A 21,840-nucleotide genomic window follows, 5' to 3' on the forward strand; every position below is an offset into this window, starting at 1 on the left:
AAAGAAATTGTCCTCTAATTAATTATCATCATAATCATTTTTTAAGAGACCATACTTACATAGTCTTTTTATTTATTTATTTTAACCAATTTGTTTTGTCATTGTGGCTTACATCCTCTTCCACCTGGGTACCTCCTACAGTAAGTTTCTCCATCAAGGTCTGTGGGTTATAAAGTCTGAAAACTCTGCTTGAATACTCTTTTTTTTTTTTTTTTTTTAAAGATTTTATTTATTTATTTGACAGAGATAGATCACAAGTAGGCAGAGAGGCAGGCAGAGAGAGAGAGAGGAGGAAGCAGGCTCCCTGCTGAGCAGAGAGCCCGATGCGGGACTTGATCCCAGGACCCTGAGATCATGACCTGAGCCGAAGGCAGCGGCTTAACCCACTGAGCCACCCAGGCACCCCTGCTTGAATACTCTTAAGATAATTTAATAGGGCTTAGCTTTCTAGGTTACCTGTTATTTTATTAACAGTTTGAAGGTGTGCTTTCTAGAGATTTTTATTGTTGCTGATGAGAACTGTTACATTGGCTTAATTGTTTCTTTGTAACTAATTTGCCTTTCTTTTTGGTAGCCTTTTAGATGTTTTTTTGTTTTATAATTTTAACATACTCTGTCTAGATGAGGATTTATTTTCGTATGTATAACTTGAGGTTATGATTCTCATTTAATCTGAGATTACATATTTTTGTTAAGTTTTTAAAAAACATTCCCTGTTTATCATTGAAATTGCTCTCTTTTTTATCTACTTTTCCCTTGGAGATCTCCTTCCTCATGTGTTTTGAACTTTTCTCATCTTCCCAAGTACTGTTTCTTTATAATGTTCACTTTCTGTCTTTCCATTCTGCCTTCTGTTTTTTCTCCAGTGCTCTCTCATTTAGTCCCCAAATCCTTTAGCTGATTGTTCCATATTTTTGAGTTGTCCATTATTTAATAAGTACTTGCATGATCACAGCATTACACATATTAATTCATTAAATCCATATGCCACCATCTGAGAGGTAGGACCCTTGATGTGTATTGCTAGATGAGGATGTACAGAGAAGTTCAGGAATGTGGCCCAGGTCAGGTATCCATTGCATGGAGATTCAGGGCTAGAACCTGGGCCCAGGCTTTTCACAGTTCTGCTTGAGGTTTTTATTTTTGTAGCTGTTTTTCTCGTTTTTAGAATTTATATTTGGGTTTTTTCAAGGCATTCATTTGTTCTTTACATTCTTATCTTCTAGGTTTTGTGCCTTCCTTGATCTCTAAGAACATTTATTTATTTATATTTTTAAAAGCTTTTATTTATTTATTTATTTGAGAGGGTGGGGAGGGACAAAGAGACTCCCAAGCAGACTCCATGCTGAATACAGAGCCTGGCATGGAGCTCAGTCCCATAACTCCAGGATTACAACCTGAGCCAAAGCCAAAAGCTGGATGCTTAAATGACTGTGTCACCCATGTACCCTAGAACATTTACTCTTTTTTTGCACTAATTTCAGTGTTTGTATTGCTGCCTACTCTAGGGGCATGAGTTCTGCCTCGTATAAGAGCTTTGTCTTTGATTTTCCCTTGTGACCTAGTGTGGCTTGTCCTTTGTGACTTTAACAGCACTTTCAGGGGAGGTCTTGCTAGAGGTCTCTCTTTGCCTTTGGCTGTGGTGATGTCCCTAGAGGACAGTTTTGTATTTGTGTCTCTGAAGTGTCATGTGTTTCTCAGACTCTAGATGATTCGGTGTTCAGTTCTTGACTTGTGATATCTAGATCTAGTTGGTTGCGATGAATTTGATTTTACATCTGCTCACAGGGCCGGCCAGGTCTCTGATTTCTTGTGGGGTCTCTTTGTACCCAGAGCCTTTGTGGGTAGTGTTGCCTTCAAGTCCTGACTGGTGATAGACCAGTGATCTTCAGTGGTTCAGTGGGCTGCCGTGAGCAGTTTAGATTTCATGTCTGAAGATCTTGATCTGCTCTCAGAGCCCAGAACCTGTTAGCTCCTGCTATGTGTGTCTGACTTCTGGTTTGGCCCTTGAGGAGTTTCCTTGTGTACTTTCAACTTGGCTGTATAATCTTTTAAAAGTTCTTCCTCTGTTTGGTACAGATGTTGGGGGTGGGGTAGAGATTGCTGTATAACCTCTCTGTTGATCTTGACATCTTCCATATATGTATTTAAATTGGGCTTAAACAGTTCCTCTTAAAAATACCTTAACCATCATTTCTCAGCTAGTATGGGTAAAATTTTTTAGTCTGGTTAAAAAAATTCATGTATCAGAACTTTTCCTTTATTATTTAAATAAAATGCAATTTGAGATATTTAATCTTTAATAAGTTTTGAAATCCACTTGTTTTTAGGGCTTCTAAATTAATTGTTTTTCTCCTTTCAGTTGCATGCTGCCATTAGTCACCAGGTTGACCCAGAATTCCTTGGTTTAGGTCTGGGCAGCGTCCTCCTCAACAGCTTGAAACAGACCGTGGTGGCCCTGGCCAGCAGTGCAGGCGTGCTGAGCACTGTGCAGGCAGCTGCCCAGGCTGTGCTGCAGAGCGGGTGGTCCGTGCTTCTGCCCACTGCTGAGGAGAGGGCCCGGGCACTCTCTGCTCTCCTGCCCTGTGCAGGTGGGCTTGGGTGAGGAGCAGGGATGGGGATGGGTTCTGGGTGCATAAGAGGGTGTGAAGAGGCGTTGGTGCTTACCTTGCAATGGCAAAAGTGATTTCCCTTTCAAGTTTCAGGCAATGAAGTTAACATAAGTCCAGGTCGTCGATTCATGATTGATCTCCTGGTGGGCAGCTTGATGGCTGATGGAGGCTTAGAGTCAGCCTTAAATGCAGCCATTACTGCAGAAATCCAGGTATGTTTCTACGAATGTGTATGTAACTGACAGAGGCAATTTTTACCTGGCAGTCAGCTGAGATTGAAGCACTGTACCCATGTGAAGAAATAGCAGCCTATTGCCAGAATAAAAAAAATGAAACATAAAACTTTTAGTAACATCAAATATTTTCTATAATTAAAGCTTTTTAAATCTTACTGGTTAAAAATTTATTGAGATATTAAATATAAAATATATCCACTTTTATCTATTTAAAAGAATGTGACAGATACTCTAATCATATTATGAATCATTTCCATCACCCTAGAAAGTGCCGTTGTGCCTCTTTGCACTCAAAGTTAGGGTTTATCAGTTTAAACTGATTAAAGTAGTTTTTTGCCAGTTCTCAATGTTATATATATGGAATCTTATAGTATGTACTGTTTTGTGTCTGCTTTAATTTGCCTTGATAATTAAAGTAGTTTTGCCAGTTCTCAATGTTATATATATGGAATCTTATAGTATGTACTGTTTTGTGTCTGCTTTAATTTGCCTTGATAATTTTCAAACTCCTCTACATTGCTTTTACTGTTGAGGAGTGTTTTGTATGATTACGGCACTGTTTATCTGTTCTCCTGTTAACAGACATTTGATTTTTTTTTGATTGTCTAAAGCTGCTTTGATTATGCTGTGTACAGTTCTTTAGTGAACATGTGTTTTTTCTCTTGGGTAAATACTTTGAATTTTAATTTGCTAGGTCTTAGGGTGAATGTGTTTTTATAGTTTCCCAGAGTGGCTATGCCATTTAATTTGAACCAGCTTATGAGAGAGTTCTAGCTCTTTCTTGACCTCACCAACATGAGTCATGTCTTTCTTCATTAATTTAGCTATTCTGGGTGGGGGAGTGTGGTTTTTAATTTGCATTTCCATGTACTTAATAGTCATTCATAGCTTGTTTTGTTGCTCTCATAGTTGCAATAGTTTTTATTTACAAACTCACACTGGGGGCGCCTGGGTGGCTCAGTGGGTTAAAGCCTCTGCCTTCGGCTCAGGTCATGATCCCAGGGTCTTGGGATCGAGCCCCACATCAGGCTCTCTGCTCAGCAGGGAGCCTGCTTCCCTTCTTCTCTCTCTGCCTGCCTACTTGCGATCTCTGTCTGTCAAATAAACAAATAAAATCTTAATTAAAAAAATAAAACTCACATTGATGAAATTAGATGAAGTAAGTATATTAAAAGCAAAATAAGTCAATCAGAAAAAGACAATTATCATGATCTTACTCATATGTGGAATTTAAGAAACAAGACAGGATCATAGGAGAAGGAGGAAAAAATAAAACAAGATGAAATCAGAGAGGGAGACAAACCATAATAAGAGACTCATAATCATAGGAAATAAACTGAGAGTTTCTGCAGGGGAGGGAAATGGTGGTGAAGGGATGGGGTAACCGGGACCGACATCAAGGAAGGCACGGGATGTAATGAACACAGGGTATTATATAAGACTGATGAATCACGACCTCTACCTCTGAAACTGATAATACATTATATGTTAATTAATTGAACTTAAATTAAAAAAACCTGTCTTTGAAAACATACTTTAATACTTTGATTAAATTGAAAAAAAAAATAGAAGAAATCAAGTATATAATGTTAGGAACAATGACAATTCTTTGAGTAACTTATTTTTCAGATACTGTGCTGTGTACTTTACTTTCATTTTCTCTTTTAACTTTGTCAACCTTGTTGAGTGGAAAAGTAGTTTAAAATTCCATTTTACAGATGTGAACATAAGTACCCTGGAAATGTAGTGATTTGCTAAGGTGTCAAGATGAGTTAGTGGCAGATTTTTTTTTTCTTCTTCTTCTCCATAAAGCTCCATGTGAAAGCTTGCCTAATGGGAGCAGTGATAGTGAACAGGCAGAGGCAGTCCACATGTGGGTCAGAATTAGGTTTTAGGGTAAAGAGCAGACTCTTTTTTTTTTTTTTAAGTTTTTATTTTAATTCCAGTTAGTTAACTTACAGTGTCATATTAGTTCCAGGTGTACAATGTCAAGCAACCTTGACGTGACCCAAGCAGTATTTTTAGAACCCCGTAATTAATTAATTTGCTTATTATTTATCAGTTCATCAGTTGCATATAATACCCACTGCTTTTTACATTAAGTGCCCTCCTTAATGCCCATCACCCAGTTATCCCTTCCACCTATCTCCCCTCAACAGATGTTTCTCCAAAAAGACATACAGATGGTTGCCAGACATAGGAAAAACTCAGCATCACTCAGCGTCAGTAAAATACAAATCAAAACCACAGTAAGACACCACCTCACACCAGTCAGGATGGCTAAAATTAACAACTTAGGAAACAACAGTTACTGATGAAGATGTGGAGGAAGGAGAGCCCTCTTACATTGTTGGTAGGAATGCAAACTGGTACAGCCACTCTGGAAAACAATATGGTGGTTCCTTAAAAAGTTAAAAATAGAGGTACCCTACAACCCAGCAATTGCACTATTAGGTGTTTATACAAAGGACACAGACATAGTGACTTGAAGGGGCACATGTACCCCAGTGTTTACAGCAGCAGTGTCCACAATAGCTGAACCATAGAAAGAGCCCAGATGTTCATCAACAGATGAATAGATAAAGATATATACACACAACAAAATATTACTCAGCCATCAAAAGAATGTAATGTTGCCAGTTGCAATGATGTGAGTGGAACTAGAGGTTATTATGCTAAGCAAAATAAGTCAGTCAGAGAGGGACAAATATTGTATGATTTCACTCACATGTGGAATTTAAGAAACGCATGAACATAGGGGAAGGGAAGGAAAAATAAGATGAAAATTGAGAGGGAGACAACTCATAACTGACATTGAACTCTAGAACCCATTAATTTAGTTAGCAAATGTTTATTCTTCACTTCATGTTGGAGAAAGGGAAGGACTTTTGGGGGGGTGTTGGAGGAAAAGTGTTGCTGGGGGTAGAGAGGCTACAGAGATATATAGATTATGATCTATATACTAATTAAGATGCCTAAAATAAGATAACTAATGGCCATTTAATTTAAAATTGTTATGAAGCTACAAAAAGGCATAAAAAAATCTCATCATTTAGGAATTGTTAATGTACCCATTTCATTGTTAATAGTTTTGGTGTATAAAGTCTTCCAGATTTTTAAAGATGCAGATGTTTACTAATAATACTGATTATGGTGCTATCATTAGTCTCAATGATATATCAGTTTGCATCTTTTTTACTCATGAGGTTGCCATGTCTTCTATTTTGAATATTTTATTATATCCATTTGTTCTGTTGCTTTGGGGAAGTCTGTCATATGGAAAGGGAATTCCTTCTTATTGCTGTTTTTTTTTTTAACAACCTATTATTGACAATTTAAGTTCTAGATATTTTTACTACTATAAATTATTAATTATATTTTTATAGATAATAAGTCATTGAATATAAGAATGATAAATAGGAACAGGTTCTGGAAATGAAATTATGCTGGGTCAAAAGCATGCACTTTTTTGTTGTTGTTTTTTAAGATTTATTTATTTATTTGACAGAGAGCACAAACAGGGTGAGGTGCAGGCAGAGGGAGAGAGAGAAGCAGGTTCCTCGCTGAGGAGGGAACCCAGTGCAGGGTGTAATCCCAGGACCCTGGGATCATGACCTGAGCTGAAGGCAGAGGCTTTAACCCACTGAGCCACCCAGGCGCCTCCAGTTGTCTCTACTTTTAAGTTATTATGAAACTGCTATTATGAACATTTGTATATAGATTTTTGTGTGGACAAATTTTTTTTCTTATAACTGTATGCCTAGGAATGGAGTTGTTGAGTTTTATGGTAACTCTGTGTTTAATGTTTCGAAGAATGGCCGTATTTTTTCTTAAGTGGCTGTGCCATTTTACATTCCCAGTAGGAATATTAGAGAGTTCTAATTTTTCACATCCTTGTTAATGCTTGCTATTGTCCAACTTTTCTATTATAGCCATCCTAATGGTGTAAATTTCTCTGATGATTAATGATGTGGAGCATCTTTTCATGTGCTTAGTAGCCATTTATATATCTTCTTTGAAGATACGTCTCTTCAAATCCTTTGCTTATTTTAAATTGGTTTATTTATCTTTTAATTGTTGAGTTGTAAGAATTTTTTGTATTCTGAACACATGTCTCATTTGGAATATATCCTCTCATTCTTGGGTTCTTTGTTCATGTTTGCAAAACAGATAGACTGTGCATGTAAGGGGCCGATTGTATTGGGTATTTTTGAGATCAGGAATAAAGATTTCAGGGACTTCACAAAAGGAAGGTGGAGACCATCAGCAATGGCACCCTGGCCATTGGATTTTTAGGACAAGTAGTGTGTTTAGAAACTGGGCACCTGAGTAATGGGATTTCAGAGAAGTGGGCATGGACCAGTGTCATCAGGTGGTTTGTGAGTTAGTGCACAGAGGCTGGGACATCTAGACTGTGGGATCAGGGCTTGGTCCAGGGTGCCTTCACACTTGCTTCTAAGGTAACTGGTAACCAGTTCTGTTTTATGAATTACAGGATATAGAAGCCAAAAAAGAAGCACAGAAAGAAAAAGAAATTGATGAACAAGAAGCCAGTGCCTCAACATTTCACAGAAGTAGGACTCCATTGGATAAGGATCTTATTAATACAGGGATCTATGAATCTTCTGGAAAACAGTGTTTGCCTTTGGTTCAACTCATACAACAGCTTCTTAGGTAAATAGTATTAGATATATTTTAACAGGAGGATTATTGGTTTTCACAGTAAGATAGTGAGATCTAGCACTAGGGTCTCAAAAGTGTGTTTGGGTATTGAGGAAATACTCTGAAAGTTCCCTAGATAGGTTTTGGGATAAAGAGCAGACTTTTTTTTTTTTTTTTAAATTTTAATTTTAACTCCAGTTAGTTAACTTACAATGTTATATATTAGTTCCAGGTGTACAATATACTAATTAGAATATAGTAATTCAACTGTTTTGTAAACTACCGTGTGCTCATCACAAGTACACTCCTTAATTTCTGTCACTTGTTTAACCAATTCTCCTTGCCCCCCTGCCCCTTTTCCTCTAGTAACCATCAGTTTGTTCTCTAATTAAAGATCTGTTTCTTGGTTTGTCTGTCTCCCCCCTGCCTTCTGCTCATTTGTCTTCTTAAATTCCACATATGAGTGAGATCATATGGTATTTGTCTTTTTCTATCTGAATTATTTTCCTTTGCATTGTACTCTCTAGCTCCATTCATGGCATTGTAAAAGGCAAGATTTCTTTTTTTTATGGCTGAACCAATATTGCTTGTGTGTGTGTATATATATCTTCTTTATCTGTTCATCATTGATAGACACTTGAGCTGCTTCCATAATTTGGCTATTGTAAATAATGCTGCTATAAACATAGGGGGGGCCTATATCCCTTTGAATTAATGTTTTTATATTCTTTGGGTAAATAATCCAGTAGTATGATTGGTGGATTATAAGGTAATTCTATTTTTAACTTTTTTGAGGAACCGCCGCACTGTCTCAAGAGCAAACTTTTCATAGATAGAGGAGAGGTTGGAGTGTGTGAGATAGAACTAGAGATTCTAAAGATTTTCACACAAGAGAAAATTGGAGTGTATGAGACAGAAAAAGATTCTTATTCTGCTTAGTAAACAGTAGATGCAAATGAAAATCATTGTGGTAGAGTTATTTCTTTTAAAACATATCATTGCCTCATTTTGTATATCACAGATTTATGTGTATTACTTTCTAAGACAACTTTTAATTTAGAAGCTGAAATAAAAGAATGGTGAACATTATTTATGAAGGCTCTATCAGGAGTAGATAAGAATTAACTAGAGTCAGAATATAGACATAGAAACTTTAGGTTGAAGTGATCATACACTTCTTGGTGAAACTTGTCAACCAGTGTTTCAGTGTCATTCAAATCAAAAAGATAAAAAAAATATCAAGGTGATTTCTGAAAGGCATTTATTAGACAATTGAAAACTGTTTTCCCTCTAACAAAGCTGTCTGTGTAAACTTGGCTCCTGGTTTGTTTCATTTTCTCCACATAGAGAAAGTACAGCTCTGGAGTATTGGCTTAAGCAGCTAAGTCCCAGAGAGCAGGGAGCTCTGCCCACATATCTAGAAGAGTGGCAGGTTACCACCTGGTATGCTGCTGGTGTTGAGGCAGCCTGCTTTCTATATGGAAGCACCAGAATTTACTGGGCACACTGAACTTTTAAGAGGAAGTTATAGAGCTAGTTCTTTACATAGGTTTTAGTAAAGTCTAATTAAAAAAACACCTTTTCTTTATTTTTTTATTGTTTACTGATAATATCTCATACATTCTGATCTTGAGTACAACAAATTATAAATGAATTAATTCAGTGTTATTGGTGGTAGTGGAAAGAGCTTGGAATTTGTTCTTAGAAAATTTCAGTTGCAACTGCTTGTATAAAATTGGCAAGTGAAACTCTCTTCATTGTGGAGGAGTACTATCAGGAGTAGTGTTTACAGTTAATTAAGGATCAGATGAGAATGGTTGTTTAGTGTTGTGTAATTAAAAAGTAAAGTTCTATGCAGAAGTTTTAAAGCATTAAGAATGTATTTTGAGAAGAACATTTTTGAGTTCTTGAATGCTTCATCCTTGGCTAAGGAAGCTGTGTCTGGTCCCCTGCTGTCTCTGGCAGAGAGTGAGTGCGGGGTTCCCTGACTTCAGCCTAAAGTAGGTTGCTCAGACTGTTTGTTCATCAGTGTGGAGACACCTGTCTGTTTTACCCACCTGTGCCTTTTGCTGTACAGTCTCATGGTTACTTGCCACATTTGGTGATTAGCACTTGAAATGTGTCAAATATAGGTGAGACATTGAATTTTTATTTGTTCTTAATTAAAATTCAGTTATTTTAACTGAATTCTTAATTATTATTTATTTATTAAAACTCAAATTTAAAAACTTAGATCTGATTCAACTGTGTTAAAACTTAAGTATGTTTGGGTTAGCTGGGCCATATGAATTTAATTTTTTTTTGGCCTTTGAAGACTTAACTGAGAAAACGAATAAAAAATATTTTAATACTTTTTCTTGGGGTTTAGATTTTATGTTGAAGTAATATTTTCAGTGTATTTGGATAAATACATTATTAATACTGGTTTTTTGTTTCTTTTTATCTTTTTATCTTTATTAAAGATTTATTAATCTTTATTAATTTATCTTTATTAATGTGACTGGCAGAACTTTTTATTTATTGATTTATTATTATTATTTTTTTTTTTAAAGATTTTTATTTATTTATTTGAAAGAGAGACAGTGAGAGAGAGCATGAGCAAGGAGAAGGTCAGAGGGAGAAGCAGACTCCCCATGGAGCTGGGAGCCTGATGTGGGACTCGATCCTGGGACTCTGGGATCATGACCTGGGCCGAAGGCAGTTGTCCAACCAACTGAGCCACCCAGGTGTCCCTGATTTATTATTTTTTATTTATTATTATTATTTTTTAAATTATGACCATGCCCAATGTGGAGCCCAACACAGGGCTTGAACTCATGACCCTGATATCAATACCTGAGCTGAGAGCAAGAGTTGGATGCTTAACCGACCAAGCCACCAGGTGCCCCTGGCAGAACCTTTTAAATAACATATGTGGCTCCCTGGCATTATGTTACTGTTGGGCAGTACTTTCTAGACCACTCTTATAGTTTGTCTTCTGAACCTTTGGCATGCAGGAAGGAATTGCTCCCCAGCGGTTTTGTAATAAAGATATACCTACTTAAAAAAACACAAAACAAAAACTAAGCATGGAAGTAAACAACATCTTAGAAAAGTTTTTGGAAAATAGAGAAAGGAAGATGCATCAACACCTTTCTTATTACAGAGTGCCAATAATCCAGGCTCTTTTCTTTCATAAGTGTGGATAATGTGCCTCTCCCACTGTAGAGGAAGACTTTGACATTTAATTTTCTTAGCTTAAGTGTGACTAAAGGTAGCTTAGTGTATTGACTTAGCTGATGCAGTGTTGAAAAATAGTCTAAAAGTGGAAGAGATTATAGTCATTTAGTGTATTTTATTCCTTGGAAAGCAGGTTGAAGGAATTGCAGCTTGCCAAGAATAAGCCATGAAACAGATTTCAGAGTAACTCTTCAGTCTTAAGCTGTCAGGAAGCCACAGAAAAGCATTTATATTTGAAAATCAAGAGCTATGAAAATTTTTTAAACTTGTGAATTCTGTCAGAATTACACATTATAATTATGGTTCTGAATTTTATTAAGGAAATGAGTTAAAATTTTTATTATATTTTATATGTCTTTTGCTCCTTCTTGTATAGGATAAAAGCTGGATTCTAGACCTATTTTTCTACTGTGGGATCTGACTTGAGCCACAAACCATCAGTTAAATAGGGCAAAAAGGGAAGAAATATGAGTTCCAAAAGGTCCATTTACAACAGTAGCAAAATGTTCTGGTTCCATGAGCACCTTGCAAAGGAGTAAGGGCAGAGAATCAAGTCAAGACAAGAGAATGAAGGGGAATGGACGCGGCAGGTGATAGAATGCCGGAGATCCCAGATTCACCTGCTCAGTGTCAGTGCTTGGTGTCAGCTAGCTAGTCCTCACTTACTTGGCTGGGATGGGGTTGATGTGATGGAGCTACTTGACACCAGCCCAGAAGTAGGTTCTACTTTGTTTCTTTTCCTCCACTAACCAACTTCCTTCTGTTCTTAGTACCAGGGATCAGGCCTGGTTCAACTGTTGCTGGGACTGTCTCTAGGTGGCAGAGTGTTACCTGGTGTTCCATGTCCCCTCTAATACCTTCACATTCTTACCAAGCTTACCTTCCTCAAGCACAAGTAAGATATATTCCCCTTTGGAAGTTTTAGCGGCTGAACATTGTGAAATCTAGTTTCAGCAGCCTGGCACTCTATCACTTGCAGTATCCATTCCCCTTCCTTCTCTTGTTTCACATTTCTTCCTTTTTTACCTTATTAACTTACAGTTTGTGGTTCAAGTCAGATCCCACAGTTGGAAGTGGAGCCTTTGTTCCCTTCCTTGCTGCGGTATTCTGCAAGCATCTGTTATCCTGACCTGGCCTGTTTGTACCCACCTTAGTCTTTCTTCCTGTACTTTCAGAGTCCTGGATACTCCCTGCTTTGCCCACCTAGATTACTTACCTGAATAGGTCTCAAGGCAGATTTGTGAGGCAGATGCAGAAATGACGAGTGAATCATGTCTTTAAGAATAGTGTCATATCTTTATGTGAAATGCAGCTTTGGACAAAAGTGATACAGGTTTTTTTTTTTTTCCTCAAAGCTTTGTACAAGAGTTTTCTATCATCTTGGACCATTCCACACAGCTCTTAGGAGTGTATTGTAAAGCAAAGGGTGTCATTATTTCTTTTGTAAATTCTGTACTTCTCTGCTCAGTTTTAACTGAGGTCGTGTTTATTGCAGACACATGTGACATGTATTTGGGGAAGGAAGCCAACTGTAGGTCACCTGGGTGTATGACCTATATTTCTGATTTTAGTTTATGTTGTGATTTCTTAATACTTTTTAAAAAAAGAGACATAACTTCTTTAATTTTGCAATCCTCTTTCCCCTCCATAGAAACATTGCTTCTCAGACAATAGCCAGATTGAAAGATGTTGCCCGTCGGATTTCATCATGTCTGGACTTTGAGCAACATAGTCGTGAAAGAACTGCTTCATTGGATTTGTTGCTGCGCTTTCAGCGCCTACTTATCAGTAAACTTTATCCAGGAGAAAGTATTGGTCAGACTTCAGATATTTCTAGTAAGTTGATTAAAATTAAAATATTTTGTTTGTATTTGGCTTTCTAATTTAGGCTTTTTGACATGCTTATTTTACATTCCCAGATGTGTAGTTCTTATACTGTTAAATCTTACACCAATTTAGGGGGACTTCATTTTGCATCCACTTTTTTTTTTATGAGTATTAGACTTACCAGTATTTTTTTTCACTGTCTTAATATTTAAGTTCTTTGGGCATCAAAAATAGTATTCATTATGTTCATATTAGTTTTATAGAAGATTTATCAGACTTACTGTAAGTATCTGTTATGGGATGTTAGATACTGACATAATATGAGAACCAAGTAGCAACAGTATTGGTATGTCACACCGGACAGCCAGTAGGTGTGATGCATGGAATGAATTAGCATTGGAGGAAGACTGGGTCTCAGTTATAGCTGGTTTATTAGCTGCTGGACATGGGCCCAAGTTAACTGGGTGCTGTATGTTGCTTATCTGTGGAATTGCAATTACATCTGAGGGTGCCTATGAGGATTAAAATAGGATGATATGTAACTGCTCAGCTCTGTGCATGATATAGAGGAGAGTATTTTCCATAATCTTCAAAGGTAGTAGGTGGCTCTCCATAAGTTGGCTTTCTCTGTTAAGGATGGAAAGGTCTGCTGCTTTTGTTTGAAATATTTTAATGACTGAGCCACCCAGGCACCCTTGTTTGAAATATTTTAGTTCCTGAAAGAGTTAGGCATTTGTAGATCATAGAAAATTTCAGGTTGAAATAGATAAACTTAGAGTCTGAAAGAGGTGCCCATCTCAAAGACTTAAAGTTACAGGGACTGAAAAGCCATTAAGAGCCACATAGGAAGAAAAGTTAAAGATTTTGTGAGATTGAAAAATGCCTAACTTTGTTCATTGGGAGTTATTTGCAAGTGTTAAGACTTGAAATTTGATAACGTTTGTATGTAGTGGATATAAGATTTAAACAATCTATAAACTATGACTTTAGTATTTATACACCCAAAGTTTCTAGGTATTATGTAGTACAGTGTATAAAAATTGACAACCAAATTCACTTGTTTCTCAAACTATGTGATATAAAAAGAGCCAGGGATTAAGGCTTAATAGCTTCTGTTTGAGATAATTATTATAAGTAAAAGGTGTATAGATGAGGGTGGAATATTGAAGCAATGCAGTTTATTTACAAAGTAAATTTTAATGGTAAAAATGGAAAAATTTTAATCTTTCTTTGAGGTCCTGAGCTTATGGGTGTCGGTTCGTTACTGAAGAAGTACACAGCCCTTTTGTGCACACACATTGGTGATATACTGCCTGTGGCAGCCAGCATTGCTTCTACCAGCTGGCGGCACTTTGCAGAGGTGGCCTGCATTGTGGAAGGGGACTTTACTGGTACCTTTTTTATATCCTCCCTTTAGACATGTATTTGTTTTCAGAGATTGATGAGACTTAAAATTTATCCTTTGCTGATAAACCTGCATGCCTTTGCCCCATACTTTTTCTAGTCCTGTTGGCCTTTCTCCTTTTCTTTTTTCACTTCACGATTCTGTTGTTAAGCAACCTGGTGCAGGAATTGTGTCAATATAAATGTAATCGGTGATTTAGAGTCATACCGCCATTATTAACATTTCAATAATGAGGCCATTAGTAATTGTCTAATGTTATTTCAGCAGCATAGAAGTTAGTTGCTCCTTTCAGGACCTTAATAAATTCCTTTGTTGCTTAATATGTTTTCAAGTTAATTTTGTGACAGTAGAGCATTATTATTGAGTGCTTTTTTTCTGATAGTAAACTTAGTTTTCTGGAAACACCTAATTTTCTGAACAAAAGACTCTAGTTAATACTTTTGTTAAAACAGTGTTTTTGGAAAGCATTCTTGTAACTCAGAGGGTTTTGTTTGATACCTTTTTCTGTTCTTTCAAGATGAAAGACAAAATAATCCTGTAGAAATACGCTAAAAGTCAAACATTCCTTATTTTGTGTTTTATCAGAATTTAAACACAGAATGAGCTTATGAAGTGGTTTAATAGGATATATTGTATTTAATATATCTTACATTATATTTATATTTATTTATTTATATTTAAATTTTAATGCTTTTTTCCTTTCTTTTAAAATGTAGGTGTTCTCCTTCCAGAACTAGTAGTTTCTATAGTGCTTCTGCTCAGTAAAAATGCTGGTCTCATGCAGGAGGCTGGAGCTGTCCCTTTGCTGGGTGGCTTGTTAGAACATCTGGATCGGTTCAACCACCTGGCACCGGGAAAGGAAAGGGATGACCATGAAGAATTAGCCTGGCCTGGCATCATGGGTATGGCATCTTAACTTACAGAGCTTCTATTCAGGGGATGCAGGGTGGCTCAGTAGTTAAGTGTCTGCTTTCAGCTCAGGTCATGATTCCAGAGTCCTGGGATCGAGTCCACATCTAGCTCCTTGCTCAGGGGGAAGCCTGTTTCTCCCTCTGACTGCTGTTCCCCCTGCCTGTGCTCTTTTTCTCTCTCTCTCTCTCTGACAAAGAAATAAATAAAATCTTAAAAAAAGAAGAACTTCTATTCAGAAAAGTTTTATCTTAATCTAACCTATTCTTGCCTTTTTATTTAAAAGAATACTTCACAAAGAGAGACCAATTATTTGCCATTTTCATTGATGGCAGTGTAAGTAGAAAATGAAGATAATCCAAATCAGAAGAGATTAAAGTTATATTTAAGAAATACTTTTCTCTTTGGCACCTGGGTGGCTCAGTGGTTTAAGCCTCTGCCTTCGCCTCAGGTCATGGTCTCAGGGTCCTGGAATTGAGCCCCGCATTGGGCTCTCTGCTCAGCGGGGAGCCTGCTCCCTGCTCCCCCCTCCCACCTGGTCTCTGCCTGCCTCTCTGCCTACTTGTGATCTCTCTCTCTGTCAAATAAATAAATAAAATCTTAAAAAATATATATATATATATTTCTCTTAATAATGGTTGTTACTTTCAGAAATGAACTATTTTAGAAAGTTCTGGAAAGCCCTTTCTTGGGTGGTGTCTCCAGAAGTTACTGTTGAAATGATTAGATGTGGTCTGGCTTTGGAGGCAGACATCAATATGGGATGACTTTCTAAACTCATTTCTTTTTTTCTTTTTTTTTTTTTTAATTTTTTATTTTTTATGAACATGTATTTTTATCCCCAGGGGTACAGGTCTGTGAATCGCCAGGTTTACATACTTCACAGCACTCACCATAGCACATACCCTCCCCAATGTCCATAACCCCACCCCCCTTCTCTTAACCCCCCTCCCCCCAGCAACCCTCAGCTTGTTTTGTGAGATTAAGAGTCACTTATGGTTTGTCTCCCTCCCAATCCCATCTTGTTTTATTTATTCTTGTTTCTATCTGACATTACTGAGTTATGGAATTCCCATAGTCAGCTGAGCACTTCCCTATAGGTGTGGTCTATAATGCTTACCAAATTGGAATAGAACTTGTCTTCTCAAGGAATCTAGCTTTGACATTTTTGAATCTAAGTGTACATTACCATACTGTATATGGTTCTGACTTCCTGGACTCATAAAATACAGTTGAAGTTGGGGTCCAACTTTGATTTTACAGGAAAGCTCAAGCAAGGTGGGCTTTTTCTTCTCCCATTGTAAACTGTCATCTTGTACCATAGGAGTTTCAGATAAAAAGTAACAAGTGTGGTGAAGAAAATAATATTAGGATATTGAGCATAGTTTTTAATTTTTTATATCACCAATATTTTAAGCACCATTCTTCTACTTTTGTGGATTTAAATGTTACTTTTGTCTACCTTCTGTATGGTTGAGGGCATTTAATCCAATTAGCAGTTCAAACTCACTCATTTAAAAACCTTTTAGTAAATTGTGAAATGTAGCACACACTCAAAAGTACAGAAAATAGCTCTTGTGATTGATCACAGAGAAAATCATTTAACATCCATCCAGATGAAGAAATGAAATGTTGGCAGGACCATCTCCTGAAAGATTCCCCTCTCTGGTCTTGTGTAGTTGCTGCTCCTCTGCTTCTCTTTATCATTTTGTTGTACAGGGATGACCCCTTAACAATTTAGTTGTTTAAGCATTCTTGAAATGCCAACTGAATATTACCCCCACCTTAAAAGACCACCAGAGACGTGAGTCAAAGCCAAGCAGCAAGGGTCGTTTATTGCAGGTTCGAACCTGGACCTCTGCGCCCCTCGTTGGTTGCCGATAACGCCGAGAGGTCCAGAGCTGGGTTGGTGCAGGGTTTTTTTTTTTTTGTTTTTTGTTTTTTTTAAAGATTTTATTCATTTATTTGACAGAGAGAAATCACAGTAGGCAGAGAGGCAGGCGGAGAGAGAGAGAGGAAAGCAGGCTCCCTGCTGAGCAGAGAGCCCGATGCGGGACTCGATCCCAGCACTCTGAGATCATGACCTGAGCCGAAGGCAGCGGCTTAACCCACTGAGCCACCCAGGCGCCCCAGGTGCAGGGTTTTTATAGACAGGTACAAACAAGTTTCGGGTGGGGCTGAGCTGATTGATTGACAGTTTGAACAGGCATACTTGGCGTCAGTGAATTGGGTCAGGGGACCCTGCGCAAAAGCAGACAAAGCAATCTTACAGAAGCAGAACTGGCCGGTTAGCCCACGCATGCGAAAAAAGCACTACCGGGATATTGAAGGCCTGGTTACTATCAAGTAAAGACAATTGGGAGTCTCCTGGTGGAATGTTACATTCCTGCTATCAAGCATCCTTGTTAATGAGATTTAGGTTTAGAAGAAATTTAACTTTATTTACTTTTCCTTCTACCTCCGCCTCCTTCGGTTTTTCATGGAGGGGAGGGTGACATTAGGGCTATTGATAAGGTAACTTCTTTGTTGTAAATCTCAAGGACATTTGCAAACCAAGGGAGACTCCTACCTTGCAGGACTGTGATCTCTGCAAGTTAACTATTTATCGTTTTATGGCAGTCAGGGGTGCCTGAGGAATGCTACACATATGGAGGGGAGCGGGTGAAGGGGGGGGTGCAAGGCGCCAGCTTTTGCTTTGTCCTCAGCCAGCCTCCTGCTCCTTCATTCCCCCCTGAACAACTTTGACTCTTAAATCTTTAAGGTGGTTGAAGGTGGAAGGTCTCATCTTCTATAACTTCTTCGTGCTGAATAGGGGCGTAGAGCTGTCCCTACCTACTGGGGTCAATATTGATCAGGGTAGGAATGTATAAGGGAGTTACGAAAGGTGGAGGCAGCTGAATCCAGCGCTGACAGTGAAGAGGCGTCCTTGCGCACGACAAGGATGGTCTGTCGTGGTGTAGTCATTGTAGCAATGGAGTCTTGGCACCAAGTAGAGAAACATGGAACAAAGCAACATATTAAGGTTAATAAGGCGATAAGAATGAGAAGCCCGAAAAGGAGATTTGGCCATAGTCCTCCTTCAAACCAGGAACTTAACCATTCACTGAGAGAGAGAGAGAAGGATCTTGTAGGGCCTTAATTTGGGCATTCATGTCTTTTATTAGTCCTGTGACACTTTTGTGATAGTCTGGGATGTACACACAACATTCTGTCTTGATAATTGCACAGGTGCCACCCTGGGCTGCTGTCAGGACATCTAAGGCCATCCTATTTTGTAGGACTGCCTTGCGTATCTGTGACACTTTGGTATTAAGTAGGAAGATGTCATTTAGTGGATCATTGAGTGCCTTTGTAGTATATTTATTAAGGGCTTCTACATGCCACATGACATCCTCTAGTCTCGCAGATGGAACAAAAATGGATGCTAAGTGATCATACCATTTAAAAACAGATCGTGTCCACCTTTGTTTCAAGTTGGGGAGATTAGCTGGAGTTGTAATGGTTTTAGTAATGCGCCCATGAATCCAGGCAAATCCTAAAGTACAGCGACCTATCCACCCTGGAGGAAGCCAGGGCCACAGGTTGGTTCCACATATCCAGTGGGTTCCATTTGGAGCTGGCCGTCTAATGCCAGATCGCCTTGCCCAGTCAGTAGCAAACCAGTTAGTAGCCTGGAGTACTATTATTTGGGAACACATTTCTAGTGATAGCCATCCCAGATATTGTGTGTTCTTTGCCCAAGTATCACTCGTATGATTTCTTTGATCCCAGCATAAACTGCCTTTTGACTGAGCCTTCCAATCGTGGGTGTAAGCCACAGATATGTATCCCAGATTTGATATATATCATCCTTACTATAGCGGTAAGGAGGGTTTCGTAACTTAGGCCCATATTGGATTGGGGAGTTATGGCTTGATAGCAATCCCCTTTCCTTCCAAATAGCTCCATGGGCATGTAGTACCAGGAAAGCATATTTGGAGTCAGTATAAATGTTAATTCTTAGGCTTTGGCAATTGCAAAGTGCTAGTGAGCACTACGCATACCTAGCATTTCTTATTTTTTTCTATGAAAACTACTGTCATCAGAAAACCAACTGTCATTCGTATTTTTAACAGGGGCATCTTAAAACTGGACAAATAGAGTAAGCAAGATCAATAACCTTTTTTGCTCTATAGAGAAAGAAGTACAGTGGTCAGGTTCAGGCATACAGGTAACTAGGTTTAAAGTTTGACAAGTTTTAAGTATTATTTCTGGCATATCTGTAAGTATAGCCCAATATTTAATTAGTTGGCCTCCATCATCCATTGGTGGCCTTTGGCTTCTAAGACAAATCTGGACCTGATGTGACATCATTACAGTCAAGGACTGTCCCATAGTGAGCTTTGAGGCTCTTTTATAGGAGGGCTGTTCCATAGTAAGCTTTGAGGCTCCTTTTATGAGGGCTGTTCTATGCTTAGCTAAAGCATCTGTTTGCAATTGCACCTCAACAGAGGTGGCCTCTAGGATAAATATGACTAAGGGATGAAACCAATAAGAAGACCTTTGAGTGGTCCAACCTTAACAATATCCTGATTACAGAGGATCACTGGCAAGTGAGAAAACTTGTCAAGAGATAAGGGGAGTCCCCCATGGATCATTCAATCCACTCATAAAGAAAGTGGGGTCATCCATTATCTCCACAAGTCCATAGTTAATCCTATGGTGTGCGGTATGCTGGCTTTTAGGCAATTTCATTATTCCAGTTGTTTCATCATGTGCCGTGGGGTCTGCTAATTTCCCCACAAAACAGTAAGATCGACTAAAGAAGCTATTGTACAACTTCTCTGAAGTTTACCTCAAATTGTTTAGCTTAGGTAAACATTTAAAGACAATCAAATCTAGAATTTAACATCCATAAAGGTGTGTTACTAAAACAATTTTTCTCTCTAAAATAACCCTCATTTACAGAGATAGCCAAATCAGGACTAATTCACTTGTGAAACAAGTCCAGTTTTAACAAACTTGGCCCATTATTTACACTATCCTTATTTTTACTCACCAACAACTACGTTGATTCTTCATCTCCTATTCTAAATGGCACTTACGTCTCAGCTAAAATAACTTGCTAATCTGTTTTCATTCATCTTATAGTGTCCTGTGATGTTTATTTTGATGAAGTCCAACTCACCTATTTTTTATTTTGCTGCCTTTGCTTTTGGTGTCTTGTCTAAGACATCATTGCCAAATCCTATGTAATGAAAGTTTTCTCCTGTTTTGTTTTTTTTCCCTAAGAGTTTGATATTTTGTAGTTTTAGCACTTTATTTAGCTCTTTGATCTATTTTGAATTAATTTTTGGGTATAGTATAAGGTAAGGGTCCAACTTTACTTGTTTGCACTTGGATATTCAGTTATCCTAGTGCCATTATGGAAAAGATTGTCCTTTCCCCATTGAATGGTTTTGGCACTCTTGTATGAAATCATTTGACCATACATATATGTGAGGATTATGACTGAGCTCTGTATTCTATTCCATTGATCTAAATGTCTGTCTTTATGCTGATGCCACAGTGGTCTTTATTATTTCTTCTTTCTTAAGGTTTAATCTGATATTTTTCTGACTTTTAGAGAAATGAGTAGTAGCACTATGAGAACACAGATAAAAGTAGGCAGAATAGGATAATGAACCTGGATTTAGAAATATTCACATCATTAGCCTCTCCTGCACTTATCTTATTGATTTATTGAATGAATGGTTGAATCATTTTAAAGCATATCTCTTTAAAACATTTTGACAGATATTACCTGTTAATGAACAGAACTTTTTTAAGTAAGGAAATCATAATGTCATTTTCTGTTCAAACATTGAGTTAGTGTCTTAGTACTCTAAAAATGACCGAGGAGATTTCCTACTTCCCTCCTGCCTCTCTTCCTCCCTTCCTTTATTTTTTCCCTTCCCTTCCCTACCCTCTCCTATCTTTCATCCCATTATGCATTCATAAAATTTTACTGATTTGATATTTACTAATTTATTTGCTTTTTAGATTTTCCTTTTTCTTTTTTTTAAAATTAATTAATTAATTAATTTGACAGACAGAGATCACAAATAGGCACAGAAGCAGGCAGAGAGAGAGGAGGAAGCAGGCTCCCCGCTGAGCAGAGAGCCTGATGTGGGGCTCAGTCCCAGAACCCTGAGATCATGACCTGAGCCGAAGGCAGAGGCTTAACCCACTGAGCCACCCAGGCGCCCCACGATTTTCCTTTTTCTGATTACATATATTTAAAAGTATAAATGCCCTCAAACATATATTTAGCTGTATGATCTATAGTATTGATTGATCTATAGTATTTTCATTATCATCCATTGTATTATTTTTCCATAATGATTTTTTTCTGGGAATTTTATTTCATAATTTCATAATTCTCAAATAGAGAATTTTTATATTATTTTTGTTACCTATTTGTAATTTAATTGCATTATAGTCAGTGTATATGCTCTGTAGCTTTATTTCTTTAAAATTTTTAAGATTTGCTTTATTGCTTGGTATATGGTCAGATTTGTTATTCATACCACTCAGGTGATGTTATTTTCTTATAAATCATTCCATATCTTTAGTGAATTTTTGTTTGTGGTATTAGTTATAGCAAGAGGTATATTAATCTCCCATTATGTTTATGGATTTGTCTAGTTCCGTTTGTAGTTCTTTTGCATGATTTGTTCTAGTGGTTTTATCTGTTGATCTATTGATTCATTGATTTTGGTTTCTGTATATACAGAGTCATTTTTTACAGGTCAGAACTGTAGAAATAATGAGGAGGTGACACAGATACGTAAAGCTGATTTGGAGAACCACAATAAAGATGGAGGCTTCTGGACAGTGATTGATGGGAAAGTGTATGATATAAAGGACTTCCAGACACAGTCATTAACAGGAAATAGTATTCTTGGTAAGGCCTCACTTTCTACTTCATGGTTAAAAGTTGTAGCACATG

General features: G+C 37.6%; 1 protein-coding gene across 8 annotated transcripts in view; it reads left to right on the forward strand.

The window, feature by feature from the left end:
- HERC2 (HECT and RLD domain containing E3 ubiquitin protein ligase 2) overlaps nucleotides 1-21,840 on the forward strand; it is a 237,444-nt gene that overhangs the window by 90,005 nt on the left and 125,599 nt on the right. For 6 of the 8 annotated variants that reach the window (XM_082735976.1, XM_082735972.1, XM_082735973.1 and 3 more), the window contains exons 18-24: nucleotides 2,363-2,591; nucleotides 2,700-2,824; nucleotides 7,344-7,522; nucleotides 12,381-12,565; nucleotides 13,792-13,947; nucleotides 14,678-14,863; nucleotides 21,625-21,795. In XM_082735976.1, coding sequence (XP_082592102.1) covers nucleotides 2,363-2,591; nucleotides 2,700-2,824; nucleotides 7,344-7,522; nucleotides 12,381-12,565; nucleotides 13,792-13,947; nucleotides 14,678-14,863; nucleotides 21,625-21,795 — 1,231 coding nt within the window. The remainder of the gene's footprint in view (nucleotides 1-2,362; nucleotides 2,592-2,699; nucleotides 2,825-7,343; nucleotides 7,523-12,380; nucleotides 12,566-13,791; nucleotides 13,948-14,677; nucleotides 14,864-21,624; nucleotides 21,796-21,840) is intronic. The other 2 variants (XM_082735977.1, XM_082735978.1) reach the window with 1 other exon arrangement.

The sequence above is a fragment of the Mustela nivalis genome, assembly GCF_964662115.1.
Source record: "Mustela nivalis genome assembly, chromosome: 6".
Taxonomy (NCBI): Eukaryota; Metazoa; Chordata; class Mammalia; order Carnivora; family Mustelidae; genus Mustela; species Mustela nivalis.